The sequence below is a fragment of the Chrysochloris asiatica genome, unplaced genomic scaffold (assembly GCF_000296735.1).
Source record: "Chrysochloris asiatica unplaced genomic scaffold, ChrAsi1.0 scaffold00261, whole genome shotgun sequence".
Lineage (NCBI taxonomy): Eukaryota > Metazoa > Chordata > Mammalia > Afrosoricida > Chrysochloridae > Chrysochloris > Chrysochloris asiatica.
This window is the reverse complement of record NW_006408779.1, coordinates 3,299,551-3,311,776: the sequence shown is the minus strand read 5'-3', so window position 1 is coordinate 3,311,776 and position 12,226 is coordinate 3,299,551. Positions and strand designations below refer to the sequence as shown.

The 12,226-nt window shown below is 48.6% G+C and overlaps 1 protein-coding gene across 1 annotated transcript in view; it reads left to right on the top strand.

Moving 5' to 3' along the window:
• POLE (polymerase (DNA directed), epsilon, catalytic subunit) overlaps positions 1 to 12,226 on the top strand; it is a 59,929-nt gene that overhangs the window by 28,299 nt on the left and 19,404 nt on the right. The window contains exons 26-41 of the mRNA XM_006874089.1: positions 74 to 288; positions 786 to 888; positions 1,252 to 1,332; positions 1,419 to 1,541; positions 2,499 to 2,711; positions 2,878 to 3,087; positions 3,281 to 3,424; positions 3,975 to 4,115; positions 4,344 to 4,497; positions 4,574 to 4,680; positions 4,880 to 5,056; positions 5,143 to 5,366; positions 5,489 to 5,709; positions 5,815 to 6,019; positions 6,289 to 6,462; positions 7,387 to 7,512. Of these exons, the coding sequence (XP_006874151.1) occupies positions 74 to 288; positions 786 to 888; positions 1,252 to 1,332; positions 1,419 to 1,541; positions 2,499 to 2,711; positions 2,878 to 3,087; positions 3,281 to 3,424; positions 3,975 to 4,115; positions 4,344 to 4,497; positions 4,574 to 4,680; positions 4,880 to 5,056; positions 5,143 to 5,366; positions 5,489 to 5,709; positions 5,815 to 6,019; positions 6,289 to 6,462; positions 7,387 to 7,512 (2,618 nt within the window). The remainder of the gene's footprint in view (positions 1 to 73; positions 289 to 785; positions 889 to 1,251; positions 1,333 to 1,418; positions 1,542 to 2,498; positions 2,712 to 2,877; positions 3,088 to 3,280; positions 3,425 to 3,974; positions 4,116 to 4,343; positions 4,498 to 4,573; positions 4,681 to 4,879; positions 5,057 to 5,142; positions 5,367 to 5,488; positions 5,710 to 5,814; positions 6,020 to 6,288; positions 6,463 to 7,386; positions 7,513 to 12,226) is intronic.

The window sequence follows — 12,226 nt, the reverse complement described above, 5'->3', positions numbered from 1 at the left end:
TGGAAATTAAGACCTTTGAGCTGCATCTTTGCCTTTCCAGTGCTGTTTGTGCAGCCATGCCTCTTTTCTGTAGGCAGCCAACATGCCGGACTCGGAGCTGTTTGAGCTCATCTCTGAGAACCGCTCCATGTCTCGGAAGCTGGAAGATTATGGGGAGCAGAAGTCAACCTCCATTAGTACAGCCAAGCGCCTGGCTGAGTTCTTGGGAGACCAGATGGTCAAGGATGCAGGGCTGAGTTGCCGCTACATCATCTCCCGGAAACCTGAGGGCTCGCCCGTCACAGAGAGGTGAGAGCTCCTGGTCCAAGGACCCTCCCAGACCTACATGCTAGCTAGCACCTGTGACTTACCTTTGCTGATCCATTTCCTTTTTAGGAGGTAGGTTGCCAGACTTTTCTTCCTAGTCTGTCTCTTCGTCTGGAAGCTCTGCTGACACCTGTTTAGCCTTGCAGCAGTGTGCATGCTTCCACAGACGGGGAATCAAATGCAGGCCTCCTGAATTGGAGGCGAGCATTCCACTGCTGAGCCCCCACTGACTCAGGCAAACGGCTCTGGGAATTGGTTAAATGCTGAAAGCAAGTCCAGCGGCCAACAGCAGGGGGATTGTATATGAAACGCTGGCACTTTAATGCAGTGAAGTGTTATTTAGTTATTAAGTATAACAGGTATTCAGTACCAGGTGTGGTTTATAGGAAACGGTGATGCAGGTGGAATGGGTGACGCCTGAGGGGTTATCTCTAACCTCGGGCGTTGAGAGAGTCCACAACCATGTGTCTCCTCACCAGGGCCATCCCACTGGCCATCTTCCAGGCAGAACCCACGGTGAGGAAGCACTTTCTCCGCAAGTGGCTCAAGAGCTCTTCCTTGCAGGAGTTTGATATTCGGACGGTGAGTGCCATTTTTTGGTCTGCTCTGAGATGTTTCGGAGGGAAGTGGACTGAGCCAAATGCATCTGAGTTGGGCTGTCTGTCTGGAGTCCTGCTTCCTGACTTCCTCCCTTCTAATACTTGACGAGTGACCACGGAGGAGGTTCCACTGTAGGCCGGGTTTAAACGCTCAGTTCAGGAGTCTCCTTAAGCTGCTATGTGAACTGTGACTCGGGATTCTAGTGCTGGCTCTGCCATCCGGGCAAGTCACTTAAGCTCTGTGCCTGAGAGGATTCAGACATAAAACCTGGCCTGGAGTAAATCTAGCAGATGGTTTCTTGTGTTGCTGTATTCCTGTCGCTGTTGCTGGCCCCTGCACACTCAGATTCTGGACTGGGACTACTACATTGAGCGTCTGGGCAGTGCTATACAGAAGATCATCACAATCCCTGCAGCTCTGCAGCAGGTGAGACCCAGAGTCAGTGGACACAGATGCCCGGGCTGTCCTCCTCGGGGTCACACCTGCCCAGCCACTTGTGTGTCTCCATGCAGGTGAAGAACCCCGTGCCGAGAGTCAGACACCCAGACTGGCTGCACAAGAAGCTGCTGGAGAAGAATGACGTCTACAAGCAAAAGAAGATCAGCGAGCTGTTTGTCATCAAGGGCAAGAGACAGGTAACAGGCCAGCCGCGACAAATGAGGCCGTGGGCTCCAGTGCTGGGCCCAGGGCAGTGCTAGCTTCTCTGAACCTCAGTGTCTATTAAAATGGTAAAAATTATCAAAGCTTCAAGTAACCGAAGTTGTCCAGAGGCCCTAGGCTTTGTAGTTAGACAACAAAGTTTAAGGATTGAGAAGAAGGCATAAAATTTTCTATATGACAATAATGTGATTATTGGTAAGGAAACCAGAAATGGTTTGAACTAATAAGACAAAATGCCAATATGTAAAACCCTATAGCTTTCTTATACATTGGAGACAATTAGGAAGTACTGTTTGGTAAGTGTTACTGACAACAGGAGCAAATAATAAATCCAGGATAGCAGAGTGTATGCAAGACTTCTTTGGGAAATTATACAACTTAATTCAAGTCTCCAAACTGGAGTCCTTGAGTTGCAGAAACCATTAAGTGCTCAACATTTTTCAGCATATGGAAGTCACCTAAATGGGTAGAGAGACACCCTATGTGCTCATGAATGGAAGGGCCCAATACTGGATATGGCAGTTTCCCCAAATTAATTCATAAGGTTCAGTGTAATTGTAGTAAAAAATATTGTCAGAATGTTCTCAGGAAGAAATGTGACAAACTAGTACAAAAATTTATGAATAAGGCTAAAAATAAGCAGAACAAACTAATAATATGAGGAGGGTAGTTTCCCTGACCAAATGACAAGACAAGGTGAGCTAGGCCTGTAGGACTGAGAGTGCTCAGGAAAGAGCTCAGCATGTCATGTGCACATCACCAGGGAACCGTTAGCTTCATGTAAGAAGTCCTGGTGTGGCGCTGTAGGGTAAGCTTGGGACTGCTAACCACAAGGGCAGCAGATGATTATGCGTTTTCAATAGAGTTGTAGGGGCAGACTTGGCAGACATGAGAGTGGGTGGTGGTGTCCAGACTTGCTTGGTCCTTCCTAGGTCATGATGAACCAGGCTCCAGAGGGCAGCCAGAGCTCTAACCCTCCTGACATGGAGGACATCGGTCTGTCAAAGCCTCCGTGCTTAGCAGTTCCTGTTGTCACCAAAAGGAAGCGGGTCCTTTGGGAGAGCCAGGAGGAGTCCCAGGAGCTGGAGCTGACAGTGCCCTGGCAGGAGGTCTTGGGGCAGGCTCCCTCACTTGGCACCACCCAGGTAGGGAACTTCAAGGGCATGTCTGCTCAGGCTGCCATCTGCTGGCTAGCCCAAGGCCCAGCCCAGCAGAGCTGGTTTGGAAAGCTGCCTGTTGGGTGCATTTTCTATCAGTGTGCACACTGTGTACCATGTCTGTTCTCCTCTGACCAGCCTATGTCCCTCCCAGGAGGAGTGGCTAGTGTGGCTCCGGTTCCATAAGAAAAAGTGGCAGCTCCAAGCCCGGCAGCGCCTTGCTCGCAGGAAGAGACGACGTCTTGAGGGCACTGAGAATGTGCCAAGGGCTGGGGTACTCCGCGAGGGGCCCACCACCGGGCTGGGGAGCTTCCTTCGGAGGACTGCCCGCAGCATCCTGGACCTCCCGTGGCAGATTGTGCAGGTGTGGACTGTGGGGGAGGGCCACAATTCTGACTTAGAGTGCTGGGAGCCCAGACACTGACCCATTTCAGTCCTAGTAGTGGGCTTTGTGCTGAGGCCCTACAGTGGACTGTGTGCTGGGGACCTCGCTCTGTTCATGGGGCTCAGCATGTCTGTGGGAAGTTAAGGCCCTCCGTGCTGTACTTTCTGCTCAGATCAGTGAGACCAGCCAACCCGGCCTCTTCAGGCTGTGGGCCGTCATCGGCAGTGATCTGTACTGCATCAAACTGAGCATCCCGCGTGTGTTCTACGTGAACCAGCAGGTGGCGAAAGCAGAGGAGGGGCCCTCATATCGCAAGGTATTTGCGGCTGTGTCCATCTCTACGTACCCAGGCCAGGGAAAGGATGGGCAGGAGAGTGAAGGGTGGGCAGCAGCATGTGTCCTGACTGAGCACAGCGTCTGCACCTCCACTGTGCACGTCTCACCGGGATTACATGAGGCTCAGTGGGCTTGAAGCCTGAGAGGCACTGATCATGGAGCCTGCCCTGACCACTCCAGGCCCAGATAGGCCTGGACGTGGGGTTTGGAGGGTCTTCTGCAGATCAGTTTTGGAAACTGTTGTGGAGAGAGAGCGTGGAATCCTTTGTGTTGAGTGGCTAGTTTCTCACCCTTTTGAGCTTATCTGGATGTTTCTGAACATGTCAGACCCTTCCCAGGACCATCCTGCCTCCCAGGGATTGCGTTCCCCACAACCAGCTCCACTTCTCCTTTTTATCAAAGTCGGATTTCAATGGGGATCTCTGGAGTGAAGGGTGAATGTCTGGGTGCCCTTGGCAGTTTGGAAGCCTTAGGGGTATGTCTGTGAAAGCGCTGAGTTGTGTCAGGGACCCTCACGCTTCTGCCCCCAGGTGAACCGTGTGCTCCCTCGAGCCAACGTGGTCCACAATCTCTATGAGTACTCGGTGCCTGAGGACATGTACCAGGAGCACATCAACGAGATCAACACGGAGCTTTCGGCGCCAGACATCGAAGGCGTCTATGAGACTCAGGTAGCGTCCTGTGGCCCATAGGTGTCCCCGGAGGGCCTTCAGTATGAAGGAGACCTACACAAGGCAGATGGGATGTCAGAGGTTACAGACCAACCCCACCAGCAGAGCAGATTTCCAACGTATCTACCTGAGACCTGGGAGTAGCACATCGCAAGGGTCAGCACCATGGCCAGGAGTTCTGTGTCCATGGGCCCGGCCCTCACCATCAGTCCATCCATCCCTCCCAAGGTGCCACTGCTGTTCCGGGCCCTTGTGCAGCTTGGCTGTGTATGTGTGGTCAACAAGCAGCTGGTGAGGCACCTTTCTGGCTGGGAAGCAGAAACCTTTGCCCTCGAACACCTGGAGATGCGTTCTCTGGCCCAGTTCAGTTACTTGGAACCAGGTAGGAACCCATACTGTCTGCCCTGTTGCCTGGGGCTGCCCCTGCAGACCAAGGGCCACAGTGTGTTCCTCTACAGGAAGCATCCGCCACCTCTACCTGTATCACCACACACAAGGCCACAAGGCGCTCTTCGGAGTCTTCATCCCCACACAGCGCAGGGCTTCTGTGTTTGTGCTGGACACGGTGAGTTCAGGGCCTCTGTAGCGGGCAGGGGAGTTCTCAGGGAAGGAAGATGCTCCCCAGGCCAGCCCAAGGGGGAATGTGCCGTCAAGTCCATCAGAATCTTGGGGACCTGCATGGGAACCCCAGGCTTGGTGTGCCCCTCTGCTTTGCTCTTCTCCACGTGGGGGCTGAGCAGCTCCGTGGGTCTCCTGTGGGTCAGGTGCGCAGCAACCAGATGCCCAGTCTCAGCGCCATGTACTCCTCGGAGCGTGGGCTCCTGCTGGAGCAGGTGGGCCCCGACTTCCTGCCTCCCCCCAAGCACACCTTTGAGGTTCGAGCAGAGGCTGACTTAAAGACCATCTGCAGAGCCATCCAGCGCCTCCTGCTCGCCTACAAGGTGAGCCCGAGCACCCTCCCTTCTACTCTCAGTGGCTTCTCCTCCACCACCATGGGTTGGTTTGCTCTCCCCTCTTCCTCTCCCAGGAGGAGCGCCGGGGGCCCACCCTGATCGCCGTGCAGTCCAGTTGGGAGCTGAGACGCCTGGTGGCTGAGGTCCCTGTGCTGGAGGAGTTCCCCCTGGTGCCAGTGCGGGTGGCCGATAAGGTCAACTATGCCGTCCTGGACTGGCAGCGCCATGGGGCACGGCACATGATCCGGCACTACCTCCACCTGGACACCTGCCTGTCCCAGGCCTTTGAGATGAGCAGGTGAGTGTCATATGCTCTGCGGGGTGTATCTATGGCTGCCAGGTGAGCTGATCAAGCAGGCCGTCCTCCCTTCTCCAGCAGGTAAGCACCTCTCACTCTGGGCGGGCTCTGTCTCTGCACAGGTATTTCCACATTCCCGTCGGGAACCTGCCAGAGGACATCTCTACCTTTGGCTCCGACCTCTTCTTTGCACGACACCTTCAGCGCCACAGCCACCTCTTATGGCTCTCCCCCACGTCCCGGCCCGACTTGGGCGGCAAGGAGGCCGATGACAGCCGCCTGGTCATGGAGTTCGAGGGCCACACCACGGTGGAGATCAACAGCTCAGGCTGCTACTCCACAGGTGATTGTCCCCCGAGACCCTGAGCCAGGTGACACTGGGGTTGGCTGAGGTGACGCTGGGCTGCCATGAGGTAGTGGACTTGGCTAAGTCAGGCTTTGTGTGCAGTGTGTGTGGAGCTGGACATCCAGAACCTTGCTGTCAACACTGTCCTCCAGTCACACCGCGTCAACGACATGGAGGGGGCCGCCAGCGTGGGCATCAGCTTCGACACCATCCCGCAGGCCTCCTTGGAGGACATGATCACGGGAAACCAGGCGGCCTGCATGCCTGCCAGCTATGATGAAACGGCTCTCTGCTCCAACACTTTCAGGTACCCATGGCCCCAATCCAGTAACATCCAGAGCTTTGTTGATCTCTTGATCTCTTCTCCAAAGGGAGAAAACCAGAAATGGAGGCTGGTGGCACTGAGTACTCTGTGAAGTCACAGTAATGCTGAGCAAGCCGGGGTGGGTCTGAGGTATGAGCCGGAAGAGCTGTAGACTGCCCGAGGACAGAGTGCCAGGACGGGACGGCCAGCGGCTGAGTGGGCCCTGGGCTTCCAGCTCTGAGCAGCCATGTACCACCTTCATGCCTTTCCAGGATCCTAAAAAGCATGGTGGTTGGCTGGGTGAAGGAAATCACACAGTACCACAACGTCTATGCAGATAACCAGGTCATGCACTTCTACCGGTGGCTGCGGTCCCCATCCTCGCTGCTCCACGACCCTGCCCTGCACCGCACGCTTCACAGCATGATGAAGAAGCTCTTCCTGCAGTGAGTCAGGTTCCCCAGCATGGCGGGAGGCAGGTAGTGCTCTGTTGTCTCCAACGGTCTCTTGCTCTGCTGACCACACTCAGCAACATACTGCTCACTCAGCTCCAGACGCCAGAGCAGTGGCCATCTAGTGCTTCTGGGTTAGCCAGTCCATTCTGAGGGAGTGGTACATCAGAGTCACCGTCAGTTACCACTCCAGCTGTGCGTCTACATGTGTGCAGGTGTGCGTGTGGATCCTTCCTAAGGATGCTACATGAGTTCAGGGGCTCTTTGTTTTTTTTTTCTGCACAAGTCACCATCAGTGTATTTAGGGTTTTGTTTGCATGGCTTTTTTGGTAAGGACTATATTGTGGACATATATGTATAGGGGTGTCATACTGATGGACATTTAGGCTATGGCTAGCCTGGTTAAGTTCTGACTCATAGTGATCCTTTATAGGGTTTCCAAGGAGCGGCTGGTGGGTTTGAACCACCAGCCTTGTGCTTGGCAATCTAGTACGTATCCTACAGTACAACACCAGGATTCCACTATTGCAAACAACATGTCAAGGAATAAATGACCTTGTGCATAAGATCTTAGAAGACTTATTTGTAGAATAAGTTTGTGACTTGTCTTCATCTCCTTTGCCTGTCTTTCTGTCATTTTGTTGTTTTTCTTTTATTCAAATTAGTTTTCTCTCTCTGAAGAGTGCCCGTTTTTTATGCTAAGTTGCCAGTTTGTTTGCTTCAGTCTTGGATTATCTTTTGGATTTGCTTATGTCGTGCAGAATTTTTTATTTTTGCGTGCTCAACTCTGTCAGTCTTCTCTATTGCTTCTGGGTTCTAAATCCATTAAGAGGACTTCTCTGCATCAAGGTTACAGAAGATTCTTTTCATGGATGCTTCTGGTGCTCTCTGACCACCTTTTCTGAACTTGTTCCCCAGGCTCATTGCTGAGTTCAAGCGCCTGGGGTCGTCGGTCATATATGCCAACTTTAACCGCATCATCCTCTGCACGAAGAAGCGCCGCATTGAGGACGCCCTTGCCTACGTGGAATATATCACCGACAGGTAGGGGTAAGAAGCACTGAGGGGACCGCCTGGGCTGCCTCTCTATCCCAGCCTCATAGAGTCCTTCTGTGGCTTAAGCTAAGTATCTGGTTGGGAGATCTTAGGAATGGAGCACTCACAACACAGCACAAACCACATCATAAAAAAGCAATTGTTATACAGCACAGGCAGCACTCAGACTGGCAGAGAATATTGAATTTAGAGGACCTGGAGTGCCCGCCTTTGGAAGGAGGATAGCAAGAAATTGTTGCATACAGAAAGAAGCCTTTTGTCACTACTGATGTTTAGTCAGAAACTCAGAGTATTTTCTTCCAAAGTGGTAGTTCATGCAAAGTTTTCAGATGTCTGTCCAGCCATTACATCTGACTTTTAGACAGAGGCTGTCTGCACCTCAGGACACATGAACAGGTCTCCTAGAACTGACCACACCCAGTACATACTAAATATTCTCTCTGTGTAAGTAAAACACACACACACACACACACACACATACACATGGGAAACGCCCATGTGGTGCATCCTTTTTTCTGTTTATAATGGGAAGGCACACTCCTGGGCTGCCACTCATCTATCAGTTTGTCTTAGTGTGGTAGATTGTGTGTTGCTATCATGCTATAGGCTAGACCACCAGAATTTTAATAGCAGCAGGGTCACCAATAGTGACCAGTTTCAGCAGAGCTTCTAGACTAAGACAGAACAGAAAACAGGAGAGGCAGACCACTTCTGAATGTTAGCCACCAAGAGCTTTATGAACAGCAGTCGTGGAAGATGAGCCTCTCAGGTTGAAAGGCACTCACAATACGACTGGGGAAGAGCTGCCTCCTCAAAGTAGTGTTGACCTTAATGACGTGAATGGAGTAACAGTCTCAGTCCTTAATTTTCTGATGGGGCACAACTCAAAATGAGGAGAAACAACTTCAAACAACCATTAATAATCTAGAAAAAGCGGAAATCGTAAAAAATGAAATGGGGTGCATAGAGTTTGATATCGTAGGCATTAGTAAACTGAAATGACTGGTATTGGCCATTTTGAATCAGTCATATGGTTTACTTTGCTGAGAATGACAAATTCAAGAGGAATGTTGTCACATTCGTCAAAGAAGAGCATTTCTCAGGAACATAGTTCCATGGGCAACTGGCATAACGTAGTCCACAAAGACAATGTTCTACCTACTACTTTGGTGAGTAGCAGCTGGGATTTTGAAAACTTCGGAGCTGCTGTCTAAGGTGATCTCTCCATGTGTGGAAAGAAGAATAAAAAGAACTAAGTAGACTTGCAGTCAGTCAGTCCAGTGGTCTCATGGGACAGACAGACATCAGTCTCCGTGACTCCGAGACCAGAAGAACTAGACGGTGCCTGACTGCCCCTATCAACTGGTACCAGATAGAGCGGGAGAAAATATGGAATAAAACTCAAAAATATTTTTTAAAAAGACTGGGCTATCTGGTCAGAAAGAGGCTGGAGGAACCTGGCAGTATGGCCCTTGACCGCCCTTCAGGTCTGGAAAGGAACTCGCTGTCGTGGCCTCAGTTTTCAGCCAAGCACTAGACAGGCAGATATGGGGTGGTGGTGGGGGAAAGCATATATACCTAGTAAGGTATACTCTATGGTCCAGCATTCAAAATCCAAAGAGCAACATTTACGCAAGGACAGAGTTGAGAAGATATGGGAAGGTGAGTGGAAGGAAAATGGGACCCAGAAGGAGGACGCGGGGTAAGTGTTGTTGCATGGAGGGCATTGCAATCATTACGATGAAACAAAGTGTGTGATTGGTTGAATGTAAAACAGATGATATTGTCTATAAACCTTCACTCAACTCACAATAAAAAGTTTAGCAAAAAACAAAGTGTCTGATTGGTTAGATGTAAAATAGATGATATTGTCTATAAATGTTCACTCAACTCACAATAAAAAGTTTAACAAAACCCAACAACAACATTTCAAGATCTGTCTTGAAGTACAATGCTGTTGGTGATATGATAATGTCCATAGGCCTACAAGGAAGACTACTTAGCACCTGTATTCAAATTGATATACCAACCCTCCAAAGCCAATGATGTTGACATTGAAGAATTTTACCAATTTCTTCACTATGAAACTGATCAGACATGAAATCAAGATTCATTGATAATTACTGGTGATTGAAATGTGAAAGTTGGAAATTAAGAGGAAGAATTGATGGTTGGAAAATATGGCCTCGGTGATAGAAACAATGCTGGAGATTGCATGGTAGAATTTTGCAAGACCAGTGACTTATTCACTGCAAATATCCTTTTTGTAACAATATAAACAGCACCTATATACCATTTTTGTTGGTAGGTTCTGTCGCATCGGTTCCAACTCATTCCATCCTATACACAACAGAATGAAACACTGCTGGGTCCTACGCCGTTCTCACAATTGTTAGTTTGAGCCCAATCTTGTTGCCACTATGTCAGTACATCTCCTTGTGGGGGAGGGGCAGTCTTGCTCCTATTCACTGACCCTCCGCTTACCAACCATGATGTCCTTCAGGGACTGGTCCTTTCTGATAACATGTCAGAAGTATGAGAGACAAAGTCTCACATCCTGGCTTTTAGTGAGCATTCTGACTCTACTTCTCCCAACAAAGATTTGATTGTTCTTCTGGCAGTCCATGGTACTTTTAATATTCTTATCCAACACCATAACTCAACTGCATCAATTCTACGTTCTTCTTTATTCATTGTCCAACTTTCATATGCATATGATGCAATTGAAAATACCATGGCTTGAGTCAGGCACACCTTGGTCCTCAAGCTGACGTCTTTGGTCTTTAACACTATACACTTAAACCTTAACAGGTGGAATACACAGGAATTAAATTGACCACATCTGTGTGAAGAGAATGGAGAAGCTCAGTAACTTCAGCCAAAACAAACACCAACTGCTCGCCGAGGAAAAGTGAAACAAATCCGCAAGAGCCAGAATATGACTTTGAGTATATCCCATCTGAATTTCAGAGGCCACCTTAAGAATGGATTTGATGCATTGACACTAATGTCAAGACCATAAGACTTTTTTTTCCCCCAAATTTTTATTGTGAATTGAGTGAAGGTTTGCAGAGTAGAGAATCAGTTTTACATGAACAGTTCTTATCTCTGTTGACTATAACTTACAGTCCTCCCTGTGTCTCCTGCTACCTTCATGTATCCGCTGCTAACCTCCCTCTTTAATGCGCCAGACTGCAAAGCTGGTTGAACTGCAAGGTCAGTGGTTCAAGCTCACCAGCCTCTCCTTGGTAACCCTATACAGGGTTGCTATGGGTCAGAATCGACTTGATGGCACTTGACAACAACAACCTCCCTCTTGTGTATTGCCTGCCTAGTGATCCATGTTGACATGTGTCTCCCCTCTAGCCTGTGAATAATACCATTTCCCTACCCCCTAGTAAAGGAGCTCTGATAGTGCAGTGGTTATGAGTTGGGCTGCTAATCTCAGGGTCAGCAGTTCAAAACTGCCAGCTGTTCTGTGGGAGAAAGATGAGGCTTTCTGCTCCCGTAAAGATTTACAGCCTTGGAAACCCTATACAGGGTCGTTGTAAGTCAGAACCGACTCCCTGGCACATAACCACTACCACCCCCTAGTAACTAGAATGTTTCATTTAACAAGAAAATATTTTCTTCTTACAACTGTGGTCTCATACAATACTTATCCTTTTGTGTTTGATTAATTTAATTCAACATAATGTCCTCCAGATTCATCCCTGCTGTGAGGTGTTTTGTAGATTCTTTATTCTTCTTCAACATTCCGTAATACTCCATTGTGTGTATGTCCAAAGCTTGTTTAAGCACTCCATTTCTGCTGTCTTCATCTCTTTGCTGTTGTGAGTAGCGCTGCAGTGAACATGGGCGTGCATAGATCTCATCATACAGCAGCTCTTCTGTTTGATTACCCACCTTCTGTTCTCTGTCCCTTGACTACTGTACTTAATCTGTTTACATTCACTGTAATTAGTGAAAGGTATGAATTAATTGCTGTCATTTTGCTGTATTTTTATGTGATGCTACTAGTTTCTTCGTTCCACGTAACTTTATATGCTGAGTTCATTTTGTTTGTGGATTTTATTTCTGTTTTGTTAATGTCTACCAAATCCTTCTGATTATCCTCTTTTTTATGTTGATGTGAATGAGTATTCATTTTCTTTGAGGTTACCCTGTAATTTATTAATCCCCCCCCATTTGAAGCCATCTGTTTTATATTGGAATTTATTTGACTACCTTACCATTTGAAAGTTCTGTAACTATACTACTCCCTCTCACTGCTTTGTAGTTGACCTCATTATTATTAGTTGGTAACTTCTTTATAAACTGATATCTCTGGTTCCTTATTTTCAGTCGTGTAGATTTGTTGTACTTCAGATATTTCTGTATCTGAATTGAGTTCTGGGTGGCGTTGTGATGTCTGATAATCTCAGGTTGTTGTCTGCTGTTACTGGTTCTCAGTCCAAAAAACATCTTTTAGTATTTTATGTAAAGTTGGTCTAGTTATTACAAATTATTTCTCTTTATGTGGAAATGCCCTAATTTCACTGTCATATCTGAGGGACAGCTTTGCTCGGTATAGGATGCTTGGTTGGCAGTTTTTCTTTCAGTGTTTTGTACGTGTCATCCATCCCATTGCCTTCTCACCTGCATGGTTTCTGCTGAGAAACCAGTTTCATCTTACTGTTTTTTCTTTGTAGGTAACTTTTCA